Below are 26,805 nucleotides of genomic sequence, written 5' to 3' on the forward strand. Positions count from 1 at the left end.
GACAATTAGCTCACAACAAGCAGTGCCTCTAATTTACAGCCCAAGTTAATTATGGTTCAAACTCTGCCGGCAGTTAGATTTGTACTGCATCAAAACAAGAGCCTCGTTTAACACTAAATAATGAATCTTATTCTGGTCTTTGAATACCAAAACAGTGTGAGCCCTGACACGTACTGGAGACAAACTATTGTGTTATATCTAACTGCCTGAAGCTGACTGGGGGTTTATGGAAATCATTAACTAATTTTCCAAACACGATATGGGCAGTCTTTATTGAGCTGCATTAAGCAAACCTATTTCAGTTATGAAATGGATTAATTCCTCTTTGACCTAATAGAGGTCTGTGGTTATATACTGTACTTTCATGAAGTCATTATTATTATATTCCATACCATATAATAATCCATTGCACGTTAACAACGTATCAAGATGATGCTATTGAAAATGTTGATTTTCCAATTCAGACTATAGGGACATTTGAAGTCGTTCTTATAATAAGTCAGAGTTGGGGTCATGTAGTGTTATAATAAGTCAGAGTTGGGGTCATGTAGTGTTATAATAAGTCAGAGTTGGGGTCATGTAGTGTTATAATAAGTCAGAGTCGGGGTCATGTAGTGTTATAATAAGTCAGAGTCGGGGTCATGTAGTGTTGTGCACTCAGCTTCCTGTCTGCTTCAGCTCTCCACACTCCTTCCTTCACTCACTCGTATCGTATCTATTATTACAGTGAGTATGAAATGCATTTCTGCCCCATGCAACCCGTTGCCATAACTACATTAGAAAGCGAATCCTGACCCATCTCTCTGATTCATTCAGCGTAATAACATTTCATCAGAGATCTTTTGAGAGGCCTTCTCTATTTGTTACGCCTTCGATAAGCGCCGTGATAAAGATTAAACTTATTACTCGGTGCAGAGTAAACAGACAGCAACCAAAGGATCAAATGAAATTACAGTGATTGATTGTATTGTTCTGCCACTGGGATGGAGATAATTGCCTTCTGGGTAACAGGGGATATGAATTCTCTACGTTCTGTAATTCCATCTTCTGGCGCCCCCCGGGGACCGGCAAGATTAAGTAGCCTTATTAGACTGTCGTTATGCATAGGATAAAATAAACACGCAGATGTGCGTTATCATTCAACCAGGCCTCGGTTATTCCCCATACCCATATCGAAATACAGTCGGTGCGCGTAACCGTACGCAACTGCGACGACGCGCGCAGTGACCGAGCGGACCCCCAGACTTATTTTTTCCGCAGTCTGTACTCCTTTAAACTTGGGGGCCGGGCTTTAGTGTAGTGTCTCTTGGCGTTCATTTCCTGGCTAGCGTGTGTGCGATCAAACAAAGATGAGTGAGCCAAGAGCAAAAAAAAAAGAAGAAATCGGGCTACGTGTCTATTCCCAGCCGGGCTGTTGGCAGAAACGGCAGTCAGAACGGAGCAGCACCAGGAGGAGGATGAGCCTTTTAGCGAGGTCGTAAAAAAACAGCCATGAGAAACGGCCGAGCGAGCTCCCCCAAGAACCTCCCATAAATCATCATTGTTTCCCAAAAAAAGAAGGGAGGCGATAAAGTGGAAACAACTGGGTGACCCGAAGTCACATGAGATTGGCCACTAATATGCCAGTCCTAGTACGTGAGACTGTGCTAATTGGCTAAACTAGTGCACAGTCCTCAGGGGGAAGTCGTGCCTGCAGTTTATTATCTCTCCAAAATGCTTAATTCAATTTAAGTTGGTTAATTGGTTAGATCACCTCATCTCTCAGAACAAATCAAAATGCTGTAAGTATGAGAACGGCACATAGGACATTCCTCAAGGACTGGAGTTACGCACCCAGGCAAAATTCACCCACGGAAGTGTGTGTGGATTATGAACTACCATCTACCGACCGACATCTTTTATTAATGCTTACTTCAACATCCCCATACCCGGGTTCTTACTGTAGTGGTAAACTGGAATGGTATCACCATAACACACAGAGATATGTGAGGATGCTGTTCGTCAGACTACAGTTCAGCGTTCAACACCATTGTCCCCTCCAGGCTCGACACCAAGCTCAGAGACCTAGGCCTTAACCCCGGCCTATGCGACTGGATCCTGGACTTCCTGTCGGACCAACGACAGGTGGTGAGAATTGGCTCAAAGACCTCCACCCCTCTGACCCTCAACACAGGAGCCCCCCCAGGGCTGTGTCCTGAGTCACCTCCTCTACTCCCTGTACACCCACACATGGCTCCAACTCAGTGATTAAATTAGCTGGTGACTAGGGCGTGTAACGGTTCACCTATTCATACCAAAAACGTTCGGTGCGGGTCCTCCTTCGGTTCGGTTCGCGTGTGTACCGAATGAATGCAGCTTAACCCACGGTACACGCAGAACTTTTTGTGTGTGTTGAAGTAATCTCAGTGGATGTGAGCTTCCCTCCATCCAGGATATATATAACAAACAGTGTCAGTGATCATCAGAAATCCCAGCCACCCCAACAGTCTGTTCGAACTGATGCCGTCCGAAACACGAAGCCTCTTCACGAAGCCTCAGGGCCAAACTAACAGGCTAACCAACAGCTACTTCCCCCAGGCAATCAGGCTCACAAACAAGCATACTGAAGACAAATGACTATTATCCCCAAGCCCATCCGATGTATATGGACTACCTAAACATAAGCACACAATCACTTTACTCAATACGACCTCTCACACCCACCGCCACTGAGTGCAAAACTCATGACATTTCTACTTTGTACTATTTTATTGTTTACTATTTTGTACTGCTAAATTGTGTCCTGTCTTATTTGTCTACTACAACTTGTCCAATGATCTAACTTATGTGTTAACTATAGACACTTTATTTATTAAGTGTATTTATTAACTTATCTTGCCTTATTGCCTTATTTGTCTTTGTGCTGCCTGCAATGTCAACGGATGCCTAAGAATGTTACTCTCTTAAACTTGAAACTTGAAACTTGAGATACTGTATGTGACTTGCTATACCAATAGAGATTCATACATTTTACGGGTTCAGTAGTCCTCAAAAAATCTGTAATGTGTCATTCTGCTCAGCAGGGTGCCACAGACATTGATGTCTGAGTTTGAGGATTAAGAGAGGGAAGTTCTTTGGGAATGGAGATCTCTCTCACACACACACACACACACACTCTCTCTCTCACACACACACACACACACACACACACACACACACACACACACACACACACACACCTGCCACCAGGAGCTATGCAGGTCGGCACAGATCAGCTCTATGATGTCCCCGGCATGAACGCCCAGCGGGGGTCCGCTCTCTGGACAGGGGACACCTGAGTAGTCTCTGATCACCACCATCCTGGGCAGACCTGGGAGGAGAGGAGACATGCAGAGAGAGACAATGAACACGGGTAATGAAAGGGGAAGGAAGGAGCTTGAGAGATGAGACACCTTATGAAGGAAGGAATATATAACTAGCTAACAGGCTGCTGAATATATATATATACCTGTTGAGAACATGGAGTACCCTTCAGGAGGGGTGAAGACGGGTGCATCTTATTGTGATTTGTCTTTAATGAAGGAGCTGGATATGGCAGGTACTTAAAGCACTATAAGTTACTCTGATAGCATGCATCTCTAGAGCAGCATTTGCACCGCTACAAACACCAGCTACTGTCGGGTCTAGTCTAGGACCTCGTGTGTGAACAGAATGGCAGGCTAACACAAGCGCTAGCACTGCACTAAAGGAAAGACTAAAGACCCCTGCCAACTAACAAGACAAGGCCTCTTACTCTCCCTCTAGACTGCTCACAGAGCTAGCCCTTAAATACATCTGCCATCCAGCCAGACTCCCCTGCACAACCAGCCAGAAGAAACTACTAGATCTGGAGAACTGCAGAAAAGAAAAGAAGTATTTATATTGGTGGGCTGCCCCCTATTCTGTACTATATAATTATTATTCGCTCAATAACTGGTGGTTGTACTAACATTATTGTGAGCTTACTCACCCCCCAAAAAAAAACTATGTCTGAAAAAAGAGCTGGAAATGACCTCAGATGAGGTTGAAATATCATGCACCCATGTGCTTAATATACTTTTTTAATAAGAACAAAAGGCATGCTGCCTCGCCTCCTAAAGAGCTTATGGAAATGAATTGCCTAGCCAAGCGACACGGGCATAACTATATCACTGAGGCCAGGGCATGGGGAGAGCTGGAGTGCTTTCCGCAGGCGTGTCCCCTCCTGCTGAGGTTTTCTTAATGAATCCGCCCACTCCAATTCATCTCTTCATTCTGTCCTGAGTTTTCATATCTTTCTGGGGCGGTGAGAAAGGACTTGTACAGTATAACGTGCGTTGCATTCCTCTGACATAACATTCTTATTAAGTGCTAGATTGTCTTATCACTTTTTTTTTTTTGTTCCTTATTAAAAAAAAATGTGTTTCTCAGTTAGGATTTACCATATGCTCATTTTCTCCTGACTGAATTCTTACAGCAGATAACCCTGAGTGGTGAGAAATTACTGAATATAGGCGGTTGGAGCATTATTATTCATCAACTTCTAATTTGTCCGTTGTGCATTTAAGTGACAAGAGTGAGAAGGGATAGAAAAGCTAGTCTTTGGGGAGAGCTCTACATATCTTCCATGTATTCACTTAGAAGACCTTACCTGATTTTACTTTTTTACTTGTTAGCATTAGCATTATGTAGGGCACTTAGCATAGGAGAGTGAACCTCCAGGATGCGTTATGGAAATGACACAGTCAAGCCACACTGACCTGGGTCTGGTTGTTTCCAAGCTGTTGCTGCTCTCTGTGGGAGGGAGGAGAGAGAGAGAGAGAGAGAGAGAGAGAGAGAGAGAGAGAGAAGAGAGAGAGAGAGAGAGAGAGAAGAGAGAGAGAGAGAGGGAGAGAGAAGAGAGAGAGAGAGGCAGGGGTGGAGAGAGTGTGAGAGAGAGAGAGAGGGAATATCATTCACACCCAGTCTGCAATATCAGCTTGACCTGATAGAACGGTATGAGTCACGGCCATAAGACGCCTCTGTGAATACAGTGTACTTCCTGTCTTTGGATGTGATGTTACGTCCATTTCATAAGTGAAAGAGACGAGAGACTGAGAGAACAAAATGAAACGTCTCTATACAAGAAAGCCCAGCTCCCAGCTGCTGTCTTACTGTGGCAATAAGGAGGGGGCAGGGGTACTCTAGCCACTAAAATTAATTTAATTACTAAAACACTCTTGTACATCCTGACGAACAGGTCATGAGCGCTGGCAAAATTACTAACATTAAAGTTTGAGTGCAATCGCAAAAAGGCAAGAGATGAGCTGTACTCAGGAACAGAGAGTACTGTACAGTATTTCCAGTATTTAATTATCCATTCTGTCAATCACTCCATCCATCAACTCATATTCACTTAGCTCCAAGCTACACAATTTGAGTTGTGAATGTGTGTCTGCCCGTGTGTGTGTGTGTGTGTGTGTGTGTGTGTGTGTGTGTGTGTGTGTGTGTGTGTGCATGTGCGTGCCTGCCTGCCTGCCTGCGTGCGTGCGTGCGTGCGTGCGCGCTCGTGCACGACTGTAACAGTGGTGGTTTTACCTGCAGCCTCGGTGTGGCAGAATCTGTAATCAGGTGGAAAAAGTGTCATAGTGAGTTGAATACAGTATGGCTGTGTGAGGTCAAGATGAAGTCGCTATTAAATATTAAATACGGCAAAGGAAACTGAGAGCCTGCAAATAGGAAATCAGTATAGAGGAGAGTCTACGGTTTCTCGTCGCACCTGTTCTCCCACAGACGCCAAGTCTACCCAGGCACTCCTTATGGGCCCCAAGCCCACACTTAGTACAGAGATAGCCCTGGTTAAAGATCCCCCTGGAAGAAACAAGAGACATCACAGCGACAACAAACAGTATGTATGTACAGTAGAGCAACGCATGGACACGCTTCAACAAAAACAACTACGACCTGGCATGTTTGTGTTGAATAGGAAAAGTGACTAGCGAGCGGTGGATTCTCAGGTATTGTTTTGTTTCGAAAACCATCGAGTAGTCTCACCTGAGGAGCAGGTGACAGGCGCTGCAGGAAGTGATCCTCTCGAAAGTGTGCATCCGGAACTGGTGGCAGTTGGTGTTGGCGTCCTCCGGGTGGATATTGGACCTGGACAGAGAGAGAGAGAGAGAGAGAGAGAGAGAGAGAGAGAGAGAGAGAGAGAGAGAGAGAGAGAGAGGGGGAAGAAATGTGGGAAAGTGGGGATGATGTGTCTGACTCTGAATGTGTTTATTTTTTTTATTTTTTTTATTTTTTTTTCAGATTTTATCCCCTTTTCACCCAATTTGGTAGCCAATTTAACCCAACTTAGCATCCAATTATCCCCTGCCTATTGCGAAGGATCCGCCGCCCGACCCCGTGGCCGGCAGTCCCAGAGGAGGCCGCCAGGCAGACTAGGCTGACTGGCTCCTCGAGCCCAGTACCGTTACTCCAGCACCAGACGGGGGCGGTGTTGCGCGACGGATCCTAGTCCAGAAATACTCCTATCCCACCCTCGGAAGCGGCCGGCCAATATGCCGCTTCCCGTGTGCCTCGGCCATATCTGGATCTGGCGAGCCGGGATACGAACCCCGGCCCCGGTGGGCAGCATGCACTAGCGGCCAGTGCTTAGACCGCTACACCACCGCGGGGCTCTGAATGTGTTTTTAAGTGAGATGTAACTGACGATAACAGCTCCGTCTGATCGAGAAACTTTGAATTCTGCATTTCTTTGAAGTTGGGGGTAAAAGGAACTGGCGGGATACTCTTTGAGACTAATGTGCCATCGGGGTGCATTTTAGGTGGATGCTTCTGTGATTGAGCCCTGCAACAAGAGCCCATGTCTGCTTTGAAGGCACAATCTGTTGTCTAAATGTGCCCCTTGTGGTGTGTTTGTGTGTGTCACACCACAAGGGGCACACACACACACGCGCACACGCACCTGCACACAAACACACACACGCACACGCACACAAACACATACATACACACACACACACAAACACACACACTGAAGTTGTTGTTTTTTCCTCTTCCAAGAGCCCCAAGAACGACAGTTCCAAGGTATCTCCACTGCCACCTCCGTTAATGAACTGAGCATATTTTGAGTTTCCTGTAGGTTTGATTATCTCCTCGTTGTTTAAGACCTTAGTTCCGTTTCTCTATTTCCCTCCTTGCCTTCTCCTCACACTGTGTAGAGTTAAGATGAAACTGCACTGTAATATACAACTTGAGTAGTGTCATTACTGGCACTCAGCAGGCCTCTGTGAATGACTCACACTCATCTCCATCTCCAAAGCTAAATAATTTCTCCATGGAGCATGACACTTCAAAACTATATTTTGTATTTCACCAAATAAGTGAACCCCCCCCAAATCACTCTATTCCTAAATAGAAAACGTTTTATTGGTGATAAAATATATACTTGACAACAAATCTCTTCCATATTGCATTCCAGGGTCAGTTTTCCTGTGTGTGTGTGTGTGTGTGTGTGTGTGTGTGTGTGTGTGTGTGTGTGTGCGTGTGTGCGCGTGTGTGTGTGTGTGTGTGTGTGTGTGTGTGTGTGTGTGTGTGTGTGTGAGAGAAAGAGAGTGTGATACGTCTCTGCTGTCAGAGATGTGTGTTTGTTCAGAGTTAAGACCTTAGCAAACAGTGTGACTGATATGAGTCAACACCGCTGTCTGTCTCCGAAAAACACACACTCACACACACACACAAAAGGTGAGGTTCAGGTTTTGGGTTTTTTGATCCACACTGTTTATATGTTGTGTTGAAATGTGTCATCATCCTCTCTGTAACACCGTAGATATCTACAGGACAGGTGTATGCTGTACTCTTCACTCACATGGCCATCTCAAACTGATCCAGCCACTTCTTCTTCAGCTCTTTGGTCTTGAAGAAGAGCTCAAAGCCACTCTGCCCCTGCTGGTGGGTCAGGAAGAACCCGTAGCACCACTATGGAGGTCAAGGCGAGAGGAGACGACATGACAAAAAGACACATGCCCACACAGACACACACAAAGCACAGGCATTTTCAGAAACATCTATACATGATCTATAGGGCCGGTTTCACAGACAAGGCCCTTTCCTTCTATCAATGGGCCTGAGCTGGATTACTCTTCCTGCTACGAATGGTGGATTAATGATTCACTTGCTTAGTATTCAAATGTATTGATTGTAAGTCGCTTTGGAATAAGGCGTCTGCTAAATGCCAAAAATGTAAATGTAAATGTAAACAAGGCTGAAGTCTAATCCTAGACTAAAAAGCGTATTCAAAGGAGATATTCCAGTGAAAGCGTGATTTAGTCTAGGACTAGGCTTAAGCCTTATCTGTGAAACTGGCCCTTAGTGTGTAATATAATCTGGAGTGTTCCCAGAGTCCTGTGGGACGTTCACAATCATCTCAGCAGATATGAGACGTGGGTGACGCTCCACAGCAGTGTGGGAAGGTTGGGCTCTGCTCTGCATAGTCACTCTGAAGTTTAATTTATTACAAAGTGATATATAGCCATGAGCAGCCTTGGAGGACTGTGCACATTCATCACTTGATATTAGCATGCCCCTTTAGCTTCTCTGTCTTTTGTTTCCCTCTGTGTGTGTGTGTGTGTGTGTGTGTGTGTGTGTGTGCGTGCGTGCGTGCGTGCGTGCGTGCGTGCGTGCGTGCGTGCGTGCGTGCGTGCGTGCGTGTGTGTGTGTGTGTGTGTGTGTGTGTGTGTGCGTGCGTGCGTGTGTGTGTGTGTGTGTGTGTGTGTGTGTGTGTGTGCGCGTGCATGTGTGTGTGTGTGTGTGTGTGTGTGTGTGTGCGTGCGGGCGTATCTTTGTGATGTGTAAGAAGAGCATATGACACTGAGCTCTCTAAGTGGTGAGGAGGATAGTGGGGATAAGAGGGTAAAGAAAGATGACAGCAGTGTGGTTAATTCCTCCATTTCGAAAAACCATCAGTGACCATTACCAATGAGAAAAACTCTTTGGAATAAAAGACGTACGTGTCTCTGTCAAATTAGAGACATGACAGAGTCTCTCTCTTCTGCAATCACACGAAAAGTAGCTAATTTCTGTTCCATTCTATTAAAGCCACAGAAACACCCCCCCCCTCTGGCAAATTGTCACGCTCACGTTAGCAACACATCCACCACAACACAATTTGTGAAAGAGCACCAAGCAACAACATACATTATACCGTGCATACAGAAAAAGGCTGCATTCAATCAAATCTAGATTCTCCAGGAGAATGACATCAATCTCCCTTCTCTGTAATAAAACATCTAGCAGCCCGAGCAACAAGATGCGGTAGTTTTCTATCCATATGGGATTTAGGGGTAGTGAGTTGGACTGGTGATCAGAAGGTCATCAGTTCAAATCCCACCTGGGCACACCACCACTAATGTGCTGTTGGGTAAGGAAATTAGCCCTAAATTACTCCAGGGAGACCCCCTATCCCTGTCATCTCGAATTGTAAGTCGCTTTGAATAAAAGCGTCTGCTAAATGGTTAAACATGTTAAACTTTTTTCTTTCTTTCTTTTTTCTTTTCTTTTTTTTTAAAGCTCATCCTAGTTTCCCAACGTAAGAATGATCTTATCGATTTGAATAGCTCTCCTCCCACAGTCAAATAAATATTATGCAGTCTCACATGGAAACCTGTATAATGATGTTGATTGAGTAGGAGTGCGCAGTGCGGTGTCGCTCAGCCGAGACAACTGACCTTTTTGCTCTCTCTGAGTGTGGTGGGGTTGTTGGTGATCTTGAAGTTCTGGAGGTCGATCACGTCCTTCATTTCGTAGTTGTCTCCTCTCCTCTTGCACACGATTACTGCCACGTCGAACAGGAAAATGTGCCTGCACCGGAACAGTTCACGCTGCTTAACAGCAGCTCCAGAAATAAGGTGTTTGATTGATAATGATCCAAAAATGATCATTCCAGACTATGTTGCATCTCACCTGTCTTGTTTCCGTTTGTCAATGTTAGACACCATCCGGACTATTCCGTCCCCTTTGGGCCTGCCATAGCTTACCAAGGGCTGGTTCTATAGGGAGGACATGGAGTGAAATGGTTAATACGATACTAACATCCTCACCAAATCACCACTTTAGGGTTAGGGGAATATACAGTGCAGTATATTATAGATATAATGGCTGTAGTCACAGAAAGTAACGTGGCTGGTTTTGGGATCATAAGGTGATTGTCTATGACGGTCCATGATCCTGAGTTGGGAACGTACCAGGTTCTCAATGGACCGTTGGTACTGGTCAATTTCCCTCAGCGTCTCGTTGTCCCTCTTCACCTCGTTGACGTACTGGGCCAGGTCCTGGTCAACATACAGACAGGGGAACATTTCCACGGTTGAATATATAGTACTAGTCCAGAAAGAAACCACAGTCAATGCTCAAAAACATTTCCCCAATCAAGTGAACTGGCCATGGTGATTGTTCAGTCTATCCTTCTTCAAAATATTTGCATGTAATGACAGCATACAACTTCACTGAAATAATGTTATTCATAAACTCAGCCTGAAAGACTAGCAAGAGACCAGGAATAAGCACCAAATCTCACTGGGGAACTCATGGAGACATTTATTACACTGATTAACCCAAGCACCCTTCATCCCCAATCAGAGTCAAGAGGATTGTTGAACAAATGAAATCAATGCTAGTCTGATCTCCTGCTCCTACTCCAAGCAATTGGGGTTCAAAAAAACAAGCCTACATCTGTCAGTCCCCTGGTGTAACTGCCACTTAATCTTGTCAAATCACAAACTCATCTCTGGTTCGGTGGGTCGGAAGGGAGCGGAAGGTGACATACAGCGGGGGAAATAAGACTCTGATTCTGTGGACAGGTGTCTTTTATACAGGTAACGAGTTGAGATTAGGAGTACTTTCTTAAAGTGAGAGGACTACTCTGTGCGCCTCACGGTCACATAACTTAAATACTTATTTTACTCAATAAAACACAAATATTTTTAAAAAATGCATATAATGGGATTTTCTTTTATATTCTGTCTCTCACTGTTAAAAATGAACCTCCCATTACAATTATAGACAGTTCATTTCTTTGTAAGGAGGTAAACTCACAAAATCAGCAGGGGGTGAAATACTTATTTCCCCAACTGTATAGTACTCCTTCCTATATAATTCTATGTCATGTCTTATCTACTCAATCGGGGCAGTGTATATTGAAAGTTGAATTCTTCTTTTCTGACTGCTTGTCTTCTTGGAGAGTGTGTAGCTCTTTAGCTAACTGAGTCCTTTGAATGAGAAGTGGGAGCTAAAATGGAAAACACTTCAAACAGACCCACAACTACAATGCTTAAGGAAAGACAAGTAGGCCACTTACTTTCATGGCATCCAACGCCATCTTTAAGTTGCTCTTGTCGCCAGTGTCGTAGGTGTGTTTGACAAGCTCCTATTAGCAAAACAATAGACGAATGATGAAGAGCAATCACCGCTTGATTCACTGTTGATAATAATAATAATAATAACTTTTCCTGCAAACGTTGCAGCTCAAAGTGCGTCATGATGGACTGGCTGAGCCAGGCTTCCATCAGGATTAGGAGACAATGACAGACAATGATGGATGGAACAAGTTGCCATCAAGGGCCTTTCATTAATCAACACCATAGTAAGTTCAGGTTTTATATAACAAAGACTAATGATATGACAGACAGTTTCACCAGAAGTGGTCAGAATCAAAGAGTCCCATAAAATAATGTCTCCCAAGGCATCAAACTATCTGTAGTCGAGTGCGACCCGACCTTCCAAGTTTGTCCTGCTAAACCTCCTTCCTACAGTAGGGACCATAGGTGGCCACGTCTCTGATTGACTGCATCCCACACTGCACTGCTAACTGTCTGTTTCTCTGTGACAAGGTAGCAGACATGTATTGCTCCTCCAACCCAAAGTCCTTCCTCTCTCCCTCCCTCCCTCCCTCCTCGTCCCCTTACTCCCTTTCCCAGGTCTATCCACAGGAGAGCTGTGAGAACCCCAGGGGTTGTCATCTATTTACCATAGGGCCCTGGCCCCCTCAGCAATTAAAGCACCTAGTTCATGGCCCTCGTCCACTCCCCCCTGCTACCTTTACTCTGTAAACTCTGAATCATATTAACCAGAGGATAACATGTCAGAGGGTTTAGGATTTACTGGAATAGGAATAATTGTAACTGAGCCACCACTGTTATGTGAGTCTCTGGGGAGGCTGGTGAAAGTTTGAAGAGGGGCACATTGTAATGCATGGAACGGAATAATTCTTCATGGAACGGAATGATTCTTCATTCCACTCCATGCATTAAAATGAGCCTACCATTCCTAATCCCATTCCATGCATTATAATGATTTCCGATTTCTACCTCCACCGGCCTGCCCCTGGCGAGTCTATGCTCTCCAGGATTTGAACAACTGAGATCAAAGGATGGAGGAAGAGGAAAGATGTGGAGGATGTCGCCCCCAGGTGGTCATTTGTTTTATCACACTCTCGTCGCAGATAAGAGAAAACTTTGTGTAAAGAAAAGAAGAAAAAAAAACAATATCTTCACTCTAAAACAAACAACCAAACAAGGAAGTGCATTGCTCATGGATACTGAGAAAGATATTGTTTTTTGTTATTTTTTTTAAATATTTTTATTTTTATTATAGAAAGATATTGTTTGTTTTTTTCAACAATGGTTGTAAGCATACCTGCAGTGTGGTTTACTATACCTGTAAGAGCAGGTGGTACTTGAGGACTCTCTGCATTGGGACAACAAGGAGATCTCTCAGGGTAAATTTCCCATTGTTCGCTCGCTTAGAGCACTCCTGTGACATAAACAACAACTCATCGTTTATCAAACTGTATTTGGTATTCTGTGGTACATATTTTGGCCACTAGAGGGCGCTGGAAAACCAATTCACTGTTACTGTTGAGGCAGTGAGTTCCTCAGTGAGACTTGTCATGATGATCAAGCGTCTTACCTCTAGTTTCAGACGAACATCTTCTTTCTCCCTGCAGATAATGTCCAACACTGCGATGGCTATTTCAACTCGACTGCAGTATATTCCGTAAATGAGCAGTCTAGAGTCGAGAAGATAGAGAACAGAAGCTCAGTAGAACATTAGAAAATAGTACAATGATTTGGAGGTACTGTATTCCTGAAATGTATAAATGGTAAATGTGCTATACTGTCAATAATGCTGTACTGAACAATACCTCTCCTTATAGGTGATGAAGATCTGGTAGAGGTTCAAGGCGTTCTTGTTGAGGATGGAGTCCTGTACATCCACCATTAGGCTCTTGTGAACTTTTACCAGGTCCTGCATTATAGTGACATTATCAATCTCTCAAAACAACGTTTTCGGCCTTCTTCAGGGTTTCAAATATATATTTTGATTGCCACCCCGAAGAAGGCGGCTTGCTGCCAAAACATTGGTTGAATAAATAAATAATGAGCATCAGAGCAAGAGTGTGAGGCTCTCTTTCTTTCTTTTAAGTTTCAGCTGTCTGCCTGCATCAAAACTATGATGTGTGTTGTCTTGTTTTTTTTTTAATGATCAGTCTCACAACATTCAACTCAACATTCCCTATAGTTTCAAACTATGGAGGACACATTGCATTGTGTTACTTACTGGAATGTTGAGAAAAACCTTGTCAATTTCTGTTGCAGAGAAGAATTTCTTCAATGGATTCAGGAAGTACTGTAGATGCACAAACCAGTCAAAATTCAATCTCTTCAAAGAACAAATAATATTGTATGACATGCTATTGAAACTTACCACCACGTAACATACATATCTACATAACATAACTACAGGCAAGCCTTCAATACGTTGTCAAATTGAGTGCTTAATACACACATCAAATGTTTAAATAAACATCAATGCCATCATGCAAAGGATATTAAGGAATGGGATGTGATGCTACTGTACATACTGTACATACTGTACAGCGCCTGCTGTTGTTCCAGAGAGGAAGCGACTTACCTTTTCTATAGACTCCAGGGTCTCTGTGTATCTTTCCTCTGTCTGTTTGATCTCAGACAGGCAGCAGCTTCGGACATCAATCTCAGCCTGCTTCTGTGGGGACACACAGACACCACTAAATACTGTATTACTAAATACTACTGGATGCAACCTGAATCTACTTCACGACTGCTATATTAGCCACATCATTTTTTATGTTGGGAGTAGAATTAATATCTGTCCTCATGACACCTAAATCCAAAGATTTAAAACAAAATAAAATAATAATAATTAAATAAATCATGCATCATTGTTGAGGCGCTTCTGATTCTGTTTTGTCATCTTAGTTGAAATGGGGGTAGGCTTTGACCTTTGACCTAGGCTTTTTGCCCTAAGTAGAGCTGGTAAGGTTTGCTGTTGATACATGAACTAGAAAGCTAATTACAGTATGTATGTCAGTTTGCGGGTAGGATTGTTGTTGGAAAGAATTGCATTAACTGTGAAGCCTGCTTGTGGTTGTGGTGTGTGTGTGTGGGGGGGGGGATACCGGTGGGGGATGCTGCTCAGTCCTCATTAGATCCTCGTAGATCATCTCTCCCCCTTCATCGTCGTGTTCTGGTCCATACACAGGTGCGTACAAGTCATCCTCATCCTCAAGGACACTCTCACTGACAAATACAGACACAAGCACACACACACACACACACACACATACACACATACACATACACATACACATACACATACACACACACACACACATACACACACACACATTTGTGTTCACTCACAGGGGAGCTGATGCACAAACTGAACACACCAAATCCTAAAACACTCCACTTTGATTATCTCTGTGCCTTGCCCACAATCATCCTACCTCATGCCAGTCTCTTTTCTCTCTCTCTCTCTCTCTCTCTCTCTCTCTCTCTCTCTCTCTCTCTCTCTCTCTCTCTCTCTCTCTCTCTCTCTCTCTCTCTCTCTCTCTCTCTCTCTCAGCTCGCCTGTCAATCACAGTGCAACAGCAACGGTCCTGAGCTGCCATGTGGGTGGGATGCAAACGATCAGCGAAAAAACACAAAGCACAATTACTCATCTGTTTCCTCTGACAGTAAAGCAGAAGGTGAAGCCAGCTTTTACCAAAACATGTGGGAGTCCAAACCCCAGGAGAGGATGCACAAAGTGCAGAGGATATACACGTGTCCTGTCAATATCGATATTATGACCTATTAGGAGGATCCTCAGACCCTATACATACTCTAAAAGGTCTTCCAGGTGATTGTAAATATCCTCGTCTTTCATGTTTTCCTCTGTCGGAAATGGCCTGAAGAAAAACAAGAAAATGTGCAGTAAAATGCATACCTTATTTACAGCTGTCATTTCATATTTGAGTAGTTGTAAGTGATAAAGGTTCAGAAACAATTCAGATAGGCAATCTCCCTAAAACCGATTTTTACCAAGCTACGTATTTTAGCCTGCAGATATTCTCACACCTTTTCAATAAACTGATGATGCGGAGAACAATAGCATTGAAATTGAACAGACATATAGTGTAACACCTTTTAGGTTGTCAATTTTCTTTTTTTGACTGAAACATAGCATAGGTGAGAGTGAGACTTACTTGAATCCTCTCTCTTGTGCAATTGCAGAGTAGGAGAGCTTGGAAAGGGTGTCCATCACCTGGTGAAATAAGATGTGTAAACTGATTTATGCCAACCAATGAAAATGTGTCTAATTGATGACGATAGGCTGTTAAATTGTGATGAGTAACAGCTGAATGAAAAATCATTAACAGCTTACAGTTGTAGCTGCTTTAACTGATCTCCATACAGAATGTGGTTTTACAGTGTTTTATATGGGTAAACAAATCAACTACAATATTTATTTCAAGGCCTGTAATCATTTGTGGTAAAAGGGATTGAAAATAACACACAACACAACAAAATAACACACAACACAAACACTTGCACACATGCAAACACTCTCACACACACACACACACACACACACACAGACACACACTTTTCACACACACACTTTTTTGGCATCCTATCTACCTCTCACATCTCCGTACCTGCGTGAGATGCCTCATAAGCGACAGCCCCTCACTGAGCCTCTGTGGGGGAAGTGGTCATGTATCCCAAGCTCAACTCACATCTCAGGAAGTGTGTGTGTGTGTGTGTGTGTGTGTGTGTGTGTGTGTGTGTGCGCGTGTGTGTGTGTGTGTGTGTGTGTGTGTGTGTGTGTGTGTGTGCGTGTGTGTGTGTGTGTGTGTGTTACTTAAGTGACCTATGTGTATTTTTACAGCTTTCGTAAACAAACGAGTCAAGGTTAGTCTTTCACCAACCTACCACCAACTTGAGCTATCAGGCCAGTCCAGAGCTCGAACAGCTTCTCTAAATAGCCACCTACAAACTGCATTTAAACACACCAAAAGATATGCACTAGTTTGGGGCCATTTTCTTTTCAATGAGAGGCTGTCTATCTCTGACAATTAGCCTGCCAGGCTGCTATCATGCTGTCTGATGTCTGAATTTCTTTTCTTCTTTGTCTGTTGGTCGACAGTGCCCAAAATGAAACAGATAGCCTGAGGCATCTGTTTAAATAAATGAAAACTGAGAGGAATATTGATTGATAAGTATAGATTGATAGTTAACAGAAAGGGAAACTAGGTTAATTACTCCAGGGGATTATTTTATTAATGTCTATGAGACTTATAGATCAATCACCTGATTGATCAATTGCACTGTGATCAGGTCTTGTGTAATTATTGCATTACATGTTACTCGTCTGAATGTCTACTATTTTCAAGTCAAATAAATGGGCTTTATAGAGTAGTGAGATCCTGACACTATAAATAATATGAACAGTTCATTGTACATGTAAGCCTACTTTTACTAAGATCTTATTGACAATATTTTAAGAAGTGATTCCCTCTATGAAGCTGTGTTTCCCGGGGGGCATTGTGTGTCGGAAAATGAAGAGTAAAAAGAGTTATTTATTTATCAGAGCTAATCGTGTCAGAGGCCGTTGCCACCAGGGAGACAGAACGCAGTACTTGGGGGACGGGCCATTGTAATGCATGGAACGGAATCAGGAATGGTGTGAAACACCTCATTCCATTCCATGCATTACATACATACAATAAAGCCATCCTCCAATTTCTACCTCCACCAGCCTCCCCTGAAGTAGTACATAATATGTAACCTAAATGACATGTCATTCTGAGTATTCAGTGGTATAAATCTTGTATAAACCCTGTGCAAGGCAGGATACTGGCTGGACAGTTGCTCTGGAACACACTGAAACACTTGTTTGAACAAACCAATCCTGACAGTTCTCCACACCTCCGTATGAGGTTTTCTTGTTCCTCTTTGTGGTTCCTCTTTGATTACTGCATTTTCTATTTCCTACGTACATTTTACCCAAGCTTACATTAGATTTACATTACAAGTGCAGTTTGTCTAATAGAGTGTCATTTTAAATAAACGTGTATGCATGAAGCATGAGTCTTCTAACTTGACAGATGGTTTCCTGTGTCAGTGAGTGCTGTGGCTTTGCCTCTACCCCAGGTGTGTCTGTTGCTTTAAATATCCCCGCTTTCATTGCATCCGCTTTAGATGCTGAGTGCTTTGATAGACATCTTGAGACATTTTAACAGGCACCCCTTTTTGACAAGACTCCTTATTATGTTATGTTGCATTGGTTAGCATGGAGGCTACAGGCTTTTATGCCTGTGTCAAAATGCAAACCATACCATTTTTACATTTAGCAGATGCTTTTATCCAAAGCGCCTTACAATTAGACATTACAGGGACGGTCTCGCTGGAGTAATTTAGGGCTAAGTACCTTACACAAGGGCACACTAGTGGTGATGTTCCCAGGTGGGAACATGTGAACTCATGACCTTTTGATTACCAGGCAAGCTCACTAGGCCATCACTACCCCAGACCCATTAGGCCACCGCTACCCCATACAATTGGTCCACAGTCGGCTGCTGCAAGGTTGACACTACAGTGATTGTTAATGAACAGCAATGCCACCAATGCAGTCTCAAAAATACTGTACTGCTTGTTGTTGCACATCTCCTGATAAAGACTTTGGCTTTTCCATCTTTTTGATGTGGCTCAAGAGTGCTTCACTTGTGAGTCGGTTCACACCTGACTTGTTTGTGGAATGAGCTCCCCACGGCTGTCAGAACGGCAGAGTCACTACCCATCTTCCGTCGTAGACTGAAGACCCATCTCTTCAGGCTACATCTTAACTGCTCCTCCTGAGACATCTTCTGACCCTCACCACTACGTCTCCTAAAGACACCCGCTTTCCCCTCTACTGTGTCCCTAAGAACTTCTATTGCCCCCCTTACTGTTTCTCAGTTTCTCCAGTAATAATAAATAAAAGAAATAAAAATAAAAAAGGTTTTAGTAGAAGGCGATAATAGGGAGAAGGTTTTTCCTTCTATCAGTGGCCCCGGGCCCGAGCTAGATTACTCTTCCTGCAACGAATGGTGGACTGCTGATTCACATTTATGATTCACGCTTAGTATTCAAATGTATTGATTGTAAGTCGCTTTGGAATAAGGCGTCTGCTAAATGCCAAAAATGTAAATGTAAATGTTTTAGTAGAGAAACTCTCTGACTAAGTTCTGTCTGAGGTGAGAGAAGCAGCCACACGCAAAGCGGAACACCTGCCAGAAGACCTATAGAGGAACCAACCACAACCGGCAATGTGGTCTGAGTGATGAGAGACGGGTAATTCACTGAACATCTGTCTCCATGGAAACAAGAGGGACAGAGAGATATTTTGATAGCAGAGGACCAGCTACACAGTCATGATTGCACATTTCATGATTATTCACTCACTGATTATTTCATCATTATTCACTCTTTGCAATAAAAGAAATAAGAAAAAGAAGGGGACATCTATGATGTTGGATGTCTTCCGTGTAGAAAGAAACACAACGTGCTGCCTGCAAAGAGATGCCTTTAACACTTTTCATTTTGACATTAATTAGGTAAGGGGAGGGAAACATTTATTACCCTTCCTTCATCATTCTGCCTCTTTCTCTCTCTCTCTTTCTCTCACTCTCTCCGTCCCTCCCTTCCTCCCTTCCTCCCTCCTTCCCTGGCTAAGTGCCCCAGGTCATTAATAAACACTCAGCAATGAGGATGCCTAGGGAAGGGCCCTGGGTAACTCAGAGGAGAAATGTAGGTTAAAATCCTCTCATTAGATATGCAGGCGACTGCTGCCCAGGCTGTGGGTAGTGGGCACAACTCAAATAAACTGGATTAGACTGTCTGGCGGGACACACTTGCTAGACTATCTGGCCAGACGAGAACGTTAGGAACGTTCTCAGAACATCTCTTCACGTTTTAAATAAGAACAAATCAGACGAACAACCTTCCCTGGACCACATCCATTCCCATCTCTGAACTCATACACGTAAAATCAATCCAATCACAAAGAAGAAGGTCACCCAATGGACAGGAGATGAACAGTATGTCATGTTATCACGTTATTTCATTTCCCTTATACATCTTGCACACGTTTGGATGTAAATATTCCTAGGCATGTCCAATCCGGGATTATGTGTGTTCAGATTAACTAGAATCTTCTTTAGACCAGAGTGAACTGGATAAGGAGGGTTTGTGAGCGTGTGAGAAACGGCACGTTAGCTGGGATGTGCTGTTGACACGGCCCCCTTTTAGTGGGTTGTGTTCTCACACATTTGCTTTGTGACAATTGTCTTTGTGGTCAACATCAAGCAGCTCAGATTCAAGTTTCACGTTTATTGTTACATCCCATTATACAAGTATAAGAGAGTAACATTCAGCTTCAGTTCCTCAGCATTGCAGCAACAAACAAGAGAAATAAAGTGGCCGTAGTTATAAAAAAACAAATAAGGCAAGACACATGAAGTGGTAATAGTTATAAGAGACAAAGTGAGACAAATAAGACAAGTGACAATAGTTGTGACTAGACAAATAAGACAAGAGACTAGTTGAGCAATAGAAATAGCATGGGTATCGCACTCGGTGGCAGTGGATGAAAGAGCTAGTACTGAATGAAGTGACTGTATGCGTAAGGGTAGGTAGTCCGTGTACGTGGGGTGTGCTTAAGGATAAATTGAAAATAAATGTAAATAATAATAAATAAATAAACACATAAATTGTGTTGAGGTGGTTACATTCAATATATCATATTGTCTATAAAGCCGATTGTTGGCTTTGAACAGCCTTTTGTAAACGCATGCTGACTTGAAAGGAATAGAAAAGTAGGTCTTCCATACTCAAAATCAAATAGGATGCTGTATACAGTATATCCACTTCAGAACAAAATAATCTGGCAATTGGTCAAATAACTGCAATTTGGTGAAATCTGTGTGTGTAACTGTATGATGTTCAAATGATGATAACCTGAAAGAGCCTATATCTCAGGCCTCAGGCCCCTGACAGGAGAGTTCAGTGCATGCACCTACTGAAACTAAGACAGAGTGCAGCAGCAGCAACAGCATGGTGCTTAGCGAGTGTGCTGACTGCTACATCAGGCTCCTGTGCTACAGGCTTGAGTTCACAGCAGGCTTCGGGGACAGTGAAAGTTGCCAGGAGGAGAGGGTGAAACCCACTGACCTGGTTACTGTGCATGCACAGAACTGTGCTGTACACAGAAAGAAAAGGAGAGCCACTGTATGAAGAAAGAAATGAGTCTGCCACTCAGTAGTAACTGACTGAACAAGAACTGTTGTGTCATAACAACATAACCAGATCTGAGTGTACATGCACTGATTTGATTTGATATATTAGGATCCTCTTCCTGCGGTCTACACAGAACATAATATACAAGAAATCATCATCAAAAAACATATAACAAAGAAGAAAGACATCAACATAACATTACATAACATAACAAAGGAGAGAAAAAAACATCAACATACATAACAACAAAAAACAATCAAATAAAAATAAATAGGGATAAAAGTTGTCAATGCTCACAGCCTAAATTGTTGGTGAGCATCACAAAACACATAATAAAAAAAGAACCATCCACAGATTTTAAACACAATAAATAACAAAAAAACTAAAATAGACTCAACACTAATCTAGTACATATGATGTGTTGTTTCACTTGTTTTGTTAAACTGATTTTATTCAGAGTTTTTGAGATAATGACCTGGTAGGGCGTTCCATTCAATCATAGCTCTATACTACATCACTGCACGTTTGTTTTGGGTTTTGGAATTGTGTAGTTACCACCAAGCTGCCTATACAAACAGACAGGAGTTTTCAGAGCATTCATATTTTTTTTACAAATGAAAGAAGTGATGCTTTTAACCTTAAATCAACTTTAAGCCAGAAGAGTCAGTCATGCATGACGTTTATGTTTGTTCTCTTTGTTCACTGCAGGGCAAGCCAAGCTGCTCTCTGAACCCGTTGTAGCTTCCCTGATGGGCAGTAATCTGATTGTGATAACACTAGGGTCTGTAGGACATGTTTGGTTAGATATGGTGTTAAAAAAGAAGAGCATCTCTTGACTATACGTAGATATGTTTCTTCCCATCTTTTGCACAAGTGAGTCTATATGTTTTGACCATGTTAGTTTACAGTCAAAGTTACACCAAGAAGCTTTGTTTCCTGTACTAGCAGCATTGTTCATTGCCAAATTCAGCTGTGGTTTATTTCTTATTAAGTGTTTTGATCCAACAATGCTCTTAGTCTTTCAGGATAAGTTGGTTCTCAGTGATCAGCTCTTTGTTGAGGGCTGAGGTGATTTCCTTAACTGTTGGTGCAGACAAGTAAAGTGTTGAATCATCTGCACAGACACACTTTTTAACAAGCAAGCGGGAGATCATTTGTAAAAATCTAGGAGAGCAGTGGTCCAAGTGAGGAGCCCTTCGGAATCCCGCACTGTATATGTCATGCATTTGAGAGGCTTCCGGTAAAGAGAACCTTCTGTGTTCTAGTAGTTAGGTAGCTTTCTATCCATGCTAAGGCAGATTGAGTAAAGCCATAACACTTTAGTTTCCGTAATATTATTATTATTATTATTATTATTATTAATTATGGCTAATGACATCAAAGGCAGCACTGAAGTCTAGTAGTACTGCTCCTACAATATTCTGTTGATCAATATCATTTAGCCAATCATCTGTCATTTGAGAGCTGTGCAGGTTGAGTGTCCCTTCCTATGAGTGTGCTGGTAGTGGCTTGTTAAACTGTGCACAGAGAAATAGCATTGTATCTGGTCAAAACAAAACAAAATCATGTTTACTAGTGATAGGTAGCAAGCTGATTGGTCTGCTGTTAGAGCCAGAAAAGGCAGCATGAGCATGTTTAAGGTAGGGGGATTACCTTAGCCTCTTTCCAGATTTGTGGACACATATTACATTCAAGACTGAGATTAAAGATGTGACATATAGGAGTAGCGATGAGGTCCGCTACCATCCTCAATAGCTTTCCATCCAGATTGTCAATACCAGGTGGTTTCTCATTTTTTATAGATAATAATAATTATAATTAAAAAATGATCCATTGTAGAATTTATTTCATTTGCACAAGGAACACATGCGCTTGGAAGACAACAATAATCACCTCTTGAAATACCAGACATGTCTCAAATCTCTAATCGAGGTGAAGAAATCGGATTTCACTGTAGGTGGGCTGGCTCTTAAGCACAGAGGAGGCCTATCTATATTTCACTGCAAGTAAGGGGAAGCATCTCAACACTGAGTGAGATCACTGACTGGGGATAGGGACAGAGGGGGGGGGGGGGGGGGGGGGGGCTGATGTGCTAAAATGAGCTATTGATCACAGATGACCTTGGGAGGGCAGACAGCCACCACAGGATCCCAGACAGAGGAGTCCTCCTGGGGTGGAACATGACACTGCTGTGGTGGATCTAAACCACAGGGACACGGAGGACTGTCTGACATAGAATAGAATAGAACAACAGAGTCTAGTGGAATGGAATAGAATAGAATAGAACAGAGTGAAATAGAACAGAATAGAATGGAATGGAGTAGAATAGAATAGAATATGATAGAATTGAATGGAATGGAGTAGAATAGAATAGAATAGAATAGAATAGAATTGAATGGAATGGAGTAGAATGAAGGCACTTAAGGTATTCCTTTATAAAACACTGTGACTAAACAGGAGAAGAAGGTTGTTGGGTGCTGTCATTACCTTTCCAAAGTCCCGAACATCGAAGAGATCGAAGGCCTCAAACAAGTCACTCCGCCTCATCCCAAACACTTCACAGCATGACATCAGGAACGTCCGGATGTTCTTCAAGCACAGGAACTGTAAAGACAACATACATTTTTCAATGCTTTGAAAAATGTCAGACATTTCCAAGAAATGTTTACATCCGCAAGAATCAATACTTAGTGGTGATGAGATCAACCATCATTAAATGGCTAAGACCCATTAAAAAAAAATTAAAGTTAAGAACAATACCTACTACTAATAAATAAGACTACTACCGGTAATACCAAGGACAAATGAAGACGCACCACACTGGGACACTACAGTGTCCTACACTACCCATGGGGCTTTAATCGAGGCTCCATATTTGTCCATCGTCCTCTGTACTCAAGTGTATATCAGACATTGTGACTCATCAAATGTTACCTAGGTCTTTACAGGGTTAATGTTATGTGGTTTAACCAATTAACATGCCCAGCATGTGTCAGGAAATCCAAGCAGAATGGGGTCCTACCATGTGGCAGGAAATCTGCACAGCAGTTTGGCCTGTAGCCGCACAGGGGTGTTGAACAATGTCAAACTGTAAACATTCCTCTAGGGAAAAAGTGGCTAACAAAGAGTGATATAATGGCTGCGTTCGTAAATTCGCTCTGAGAGCAGACTGGGTTCGACGTCATAAAGGGACCAAGTAACTTGATTGGACAGGAGGCATTCCATGAGTGCTGATCAGATTTCCAGAGCGAATTTACAAACACAGCCAAAAAACACAGCCAAAATGTGATATTATTCTCATTGTTGTCATAAAATGTCCAGAATACCAGGTGAATCAAGAGGAAAGTACATGATATATGATGTGTATTTGTACATGTGTTTCTACACGTGTTGGTACAATAGAATGTGAACATATGCAACACCTTTTAAGACAGACTTCTGACTCGTTGAGCACAGGGAGAGAAACTCCCTCATTCCAATATGACGACAGGACGTACAGTAATTGTTACCACTGCAGAGCCTTGAAATAATCATACATTTGAGGACATGAGGAACATGAGGATAGGCTCCTCTTTATCACTACTGTTTATCACGGAGACGCCCGTGATTTCTCCACTTACCCCGGGGCCCTGTTTGTCTCTGAAGGAAGTGGATGATGAGCCATACACACACACCTAGATTCCAGTCACAAGCAGAAGTCTAAAGGCACTTTCTCTCATGCTGAACATCTGTTTTGGGATGCACTGTGTGTTCCATACATGCTGGTGAATTTCTCTGAAGGTTTTGGTTTAATCAGCAGAGATCTGAATATCATAGGGCAAGACAGTCTTTACTTATTATTGAATTGTTGTTGCTGCCTGCTGTTGTTGAGGGTGAGGTGAGATCCCAAAACAATAAGTGTGACACATAACATTTGATCTGATTTGATTTTAGTCTACTTGGTCCATTCTTCTTTTTCACTCTCTCTCTCTCTCTGTCTCTTTCTCTTTCAGGTCCTCCATGTCGTCCATTCTCTTCCTTGAGCTGGTCTCTTTCTACCTCTTACTTTCTTGCACTCTCTCATTCCGTCATATTCTTGCACTAGCCTCATTCCATCCTATTTACAAACGATAGACACCTGATAAAAAAACATAATGACGTATTCCTTAAATTATATGAACAGACCATTCTCAGCTACGGTGCGTATTTCACCTAGAGTTTGAATGATTCATACGAGGTAGCACAAGTTTAACAATATCACCCATTGCCATTCAACTACTGCATAAATCCTTCCACATGGCCATCAACATACATATTTTACAGTCCACTCCACAAGATGCATCTTTTACGTCATGACTGGCCCAGACTTTGGTTTAAATGCTGTGGATTTAAAAATAGAAATTCAGAAGGCTACTTAATAACAGTACACTGCACCCTACTCCTGTAATGCATTACCATTGGCGTGTATAGCCACTCTGGGGATCTGGGGTTAGAATGATACAATGATATGGCCATTTTAATATCCTGACTCTACTGGTACACATGCTTTCTTAATGATAGCCAGTTGGCCTATAGCTGCAGGGTGCTTCTTTTCATTGTTCATTAAGTTGGGCCTGGATCTCTCTGCTATTCACTCTGATCCAGGGATGAAATACATTGACAAAACACACATGTATTAGTCGAACAATATTCTATGACATGAAAACATACCTGAGAAAATGTAATCGTAGTGGCCGATTGAAAAATAACATCAAGTCATTTTAAACACAATCACAGTTCATGAAAGAAAAGTTTATAAAAGTGCATCATATTTTAAAATGATGTTTTATGCTTTAGCTTACAATCATCTTAACACAAATGGCCTTGCATACTCAGAGATGGAACACACTACAGTAAGGATAGAAGAAATGCATCCTTATGAAGTAGTGGGTGCTCAACTGTGAGAGGTTTCTGACAAAATAGCTGTTTCTCATGTAGTGAGACACTTCACTTCACCAGTTCGTCTATGCGGAGTACAATTAATTCTCTATGCCCAGAGAATATGGACAGGCACAATGGCACATGGACCCACCACTATGTTGACCAGTGTTGTGTTTATAACGTAGCAGGTTGCCTACTTAAAATGCCACAGGTAATAATAATGATCCACTCTGCCAGAGGCCAGATCACATAGAATTATAGTGTAACTTAAAAAGCTGCAAAGAAAAAAGAACGAAAACTGCCTTTCATGTCAATTGAGAGAACCTGTAAATCAGGCAAAGACTTCATGGCCAACAGCGCACATGCGAGTGTGTGTGTGTGTGTGTCTGTGCATAACTAATGGGTGGATCAAAGTTTGGATTTTATCTGGCCTCTGGAGTGTCGGTGGGGGGGTTTCTGAGTAGAGAGTAGAGAGCAGTCTAGCCCTACTATGGAATTCCCATGGGGCCTTGAGGCTTTTATGGGAAGTCCCATTGAACTTCCTCAAAACAGAGTAGTAGTTAAAGGACCACGAAGCAGTAAAGCTGATGGCTTTAGAATATACTGTATTATTGCGTTTTGACAGTAAACGTTATTCATTAAGAACTAGTGCAAGTCAAGAGTATGAGAAAAGAAACTGCTCAAAGCTGAGTATGGCCACTGATGGCTGCCTGCTCATGTCATGAACAGTTCTAAAACGTGTACATCAGTCTGTTTTAACTCTCACTGACTCATACTAGTAGCCTATAGAAAAAATGAAAAATTCAAATGTGTAATTTCACAATTGACCAACACTTTCTCTTTCAATGAAGTGAGAAAGAGATTAACCCTGAGCTGAATTGTATTCAGTATATTAAATCAATCATCATGTCAAAGTGTTATGGGTGAACTCACTTATCATCTCATGAATATTATTGCACAATTCAAATCTGTCAGGTTATAGGTCAAGTCAAGTGCGTTATCCGATGTGCAGTAGATCAATTTGTCAAACTGCACAAACATGTAATTGAAGAATAAGGGTACAAAAAAAACGGTAAACCCCTACCTGCGACATCTGTGGTCTAAGATTGATATCCTTCAGGTTGATAGTGTTGGCTTTCAAGTTGTTCAGAAGCTGGCACAGGAGTACCCCGTCCCGCAGGGTCTGCGCCAGGTCGAATACCTGCGCCGGGACCCCCATCACCCGGTGGGTCGCAGGGAGCACGTTACAACTGATCAGCCACAGCGCGCACTGTCTCCAGTACTCCAT

The 26,805-nt window shown here is 42.6% G+C and overlaps 1 protein-coding gene across 1 annotated transcript in view; it reads right to left on the minus strand.

The window, feature by feature from the left end:
* The window catches only part of LOC308171803 (guanine nucleotide exchange factor VAV3-like), a gene marked incomplete at both ends in the record, with an annotated part of 34,764 nt that extends 7,959 nt beyond the window's left edge, over nt 1-26,805 (minus strand). The window contains 18 exons of the mRNA XM_080546689.1: nt 3,219-3,349; nt 5,741-5,847; nt 6,031-6,132; nt 7,847-7,956; nt 9,705-9,837; nt 9,940-10,025; nt 10,221-10,307; nt 11,333-11,401; nt 12,691-12,786; nt 12,943-13,042; nt 13,178-13,281; nt 13,594-13,662; nt 13,948-14,040; nt 14,474-14,594; nt 15,182-15,247; nt 15,545-15,603; nt 23,106-23,222; nt 26,602-26,805. Coding sequence (XP_080402815.1) covers nt 3,219-3,349; nt 5,741-5,847; nt 6,031-6,132; nt 7,847-7,956; nt 9,705-9,837; nt 9,940-10,025; nt 10,221-10,307; nt 11,333-11,401; nt 12,691-12,786; nt 12,943-13,042; nt 13,178-13,281; nt 13,594-13,662; nt 13,948-14,040; nt 14,474-14,594; nt 15,182-15,247; nt 15,545-15,603; nt 23,106-23,222; nt 26,602-26,805 — 1,854 coding nt within the window. The remainder of the gene's footprint in view (nt 1-3,218; nt 3,350-5,740; nt 5,848-6,030; nt 6,133-7,846; nt 7,957-9,704; nt 9,838-9,939; nt 10,026-10,220; nt 10,308-11,332; nt 11,402-12,690; nt 12,787-12,942; nt 13,043-13,177; nt 13,282-13,593; nt 13,663-13,947; nt 14,041-14,473; nt 14,595-15,181; nt 15,248-15,544; nt 15,604-23,105; nt 23,223-26,601) is intronic.

This window comes from Nansenia antarctica (genome assembly GCF_963989245.1).
Source record: "Nansenia antarctica genome assembly, chromosome: 16".
NCBI lineage: Eukaryota > Metazoa > Chordata > Actinopteri > Argentiniformes > Microstomatidae > Nansenia > Nansenia antarctica.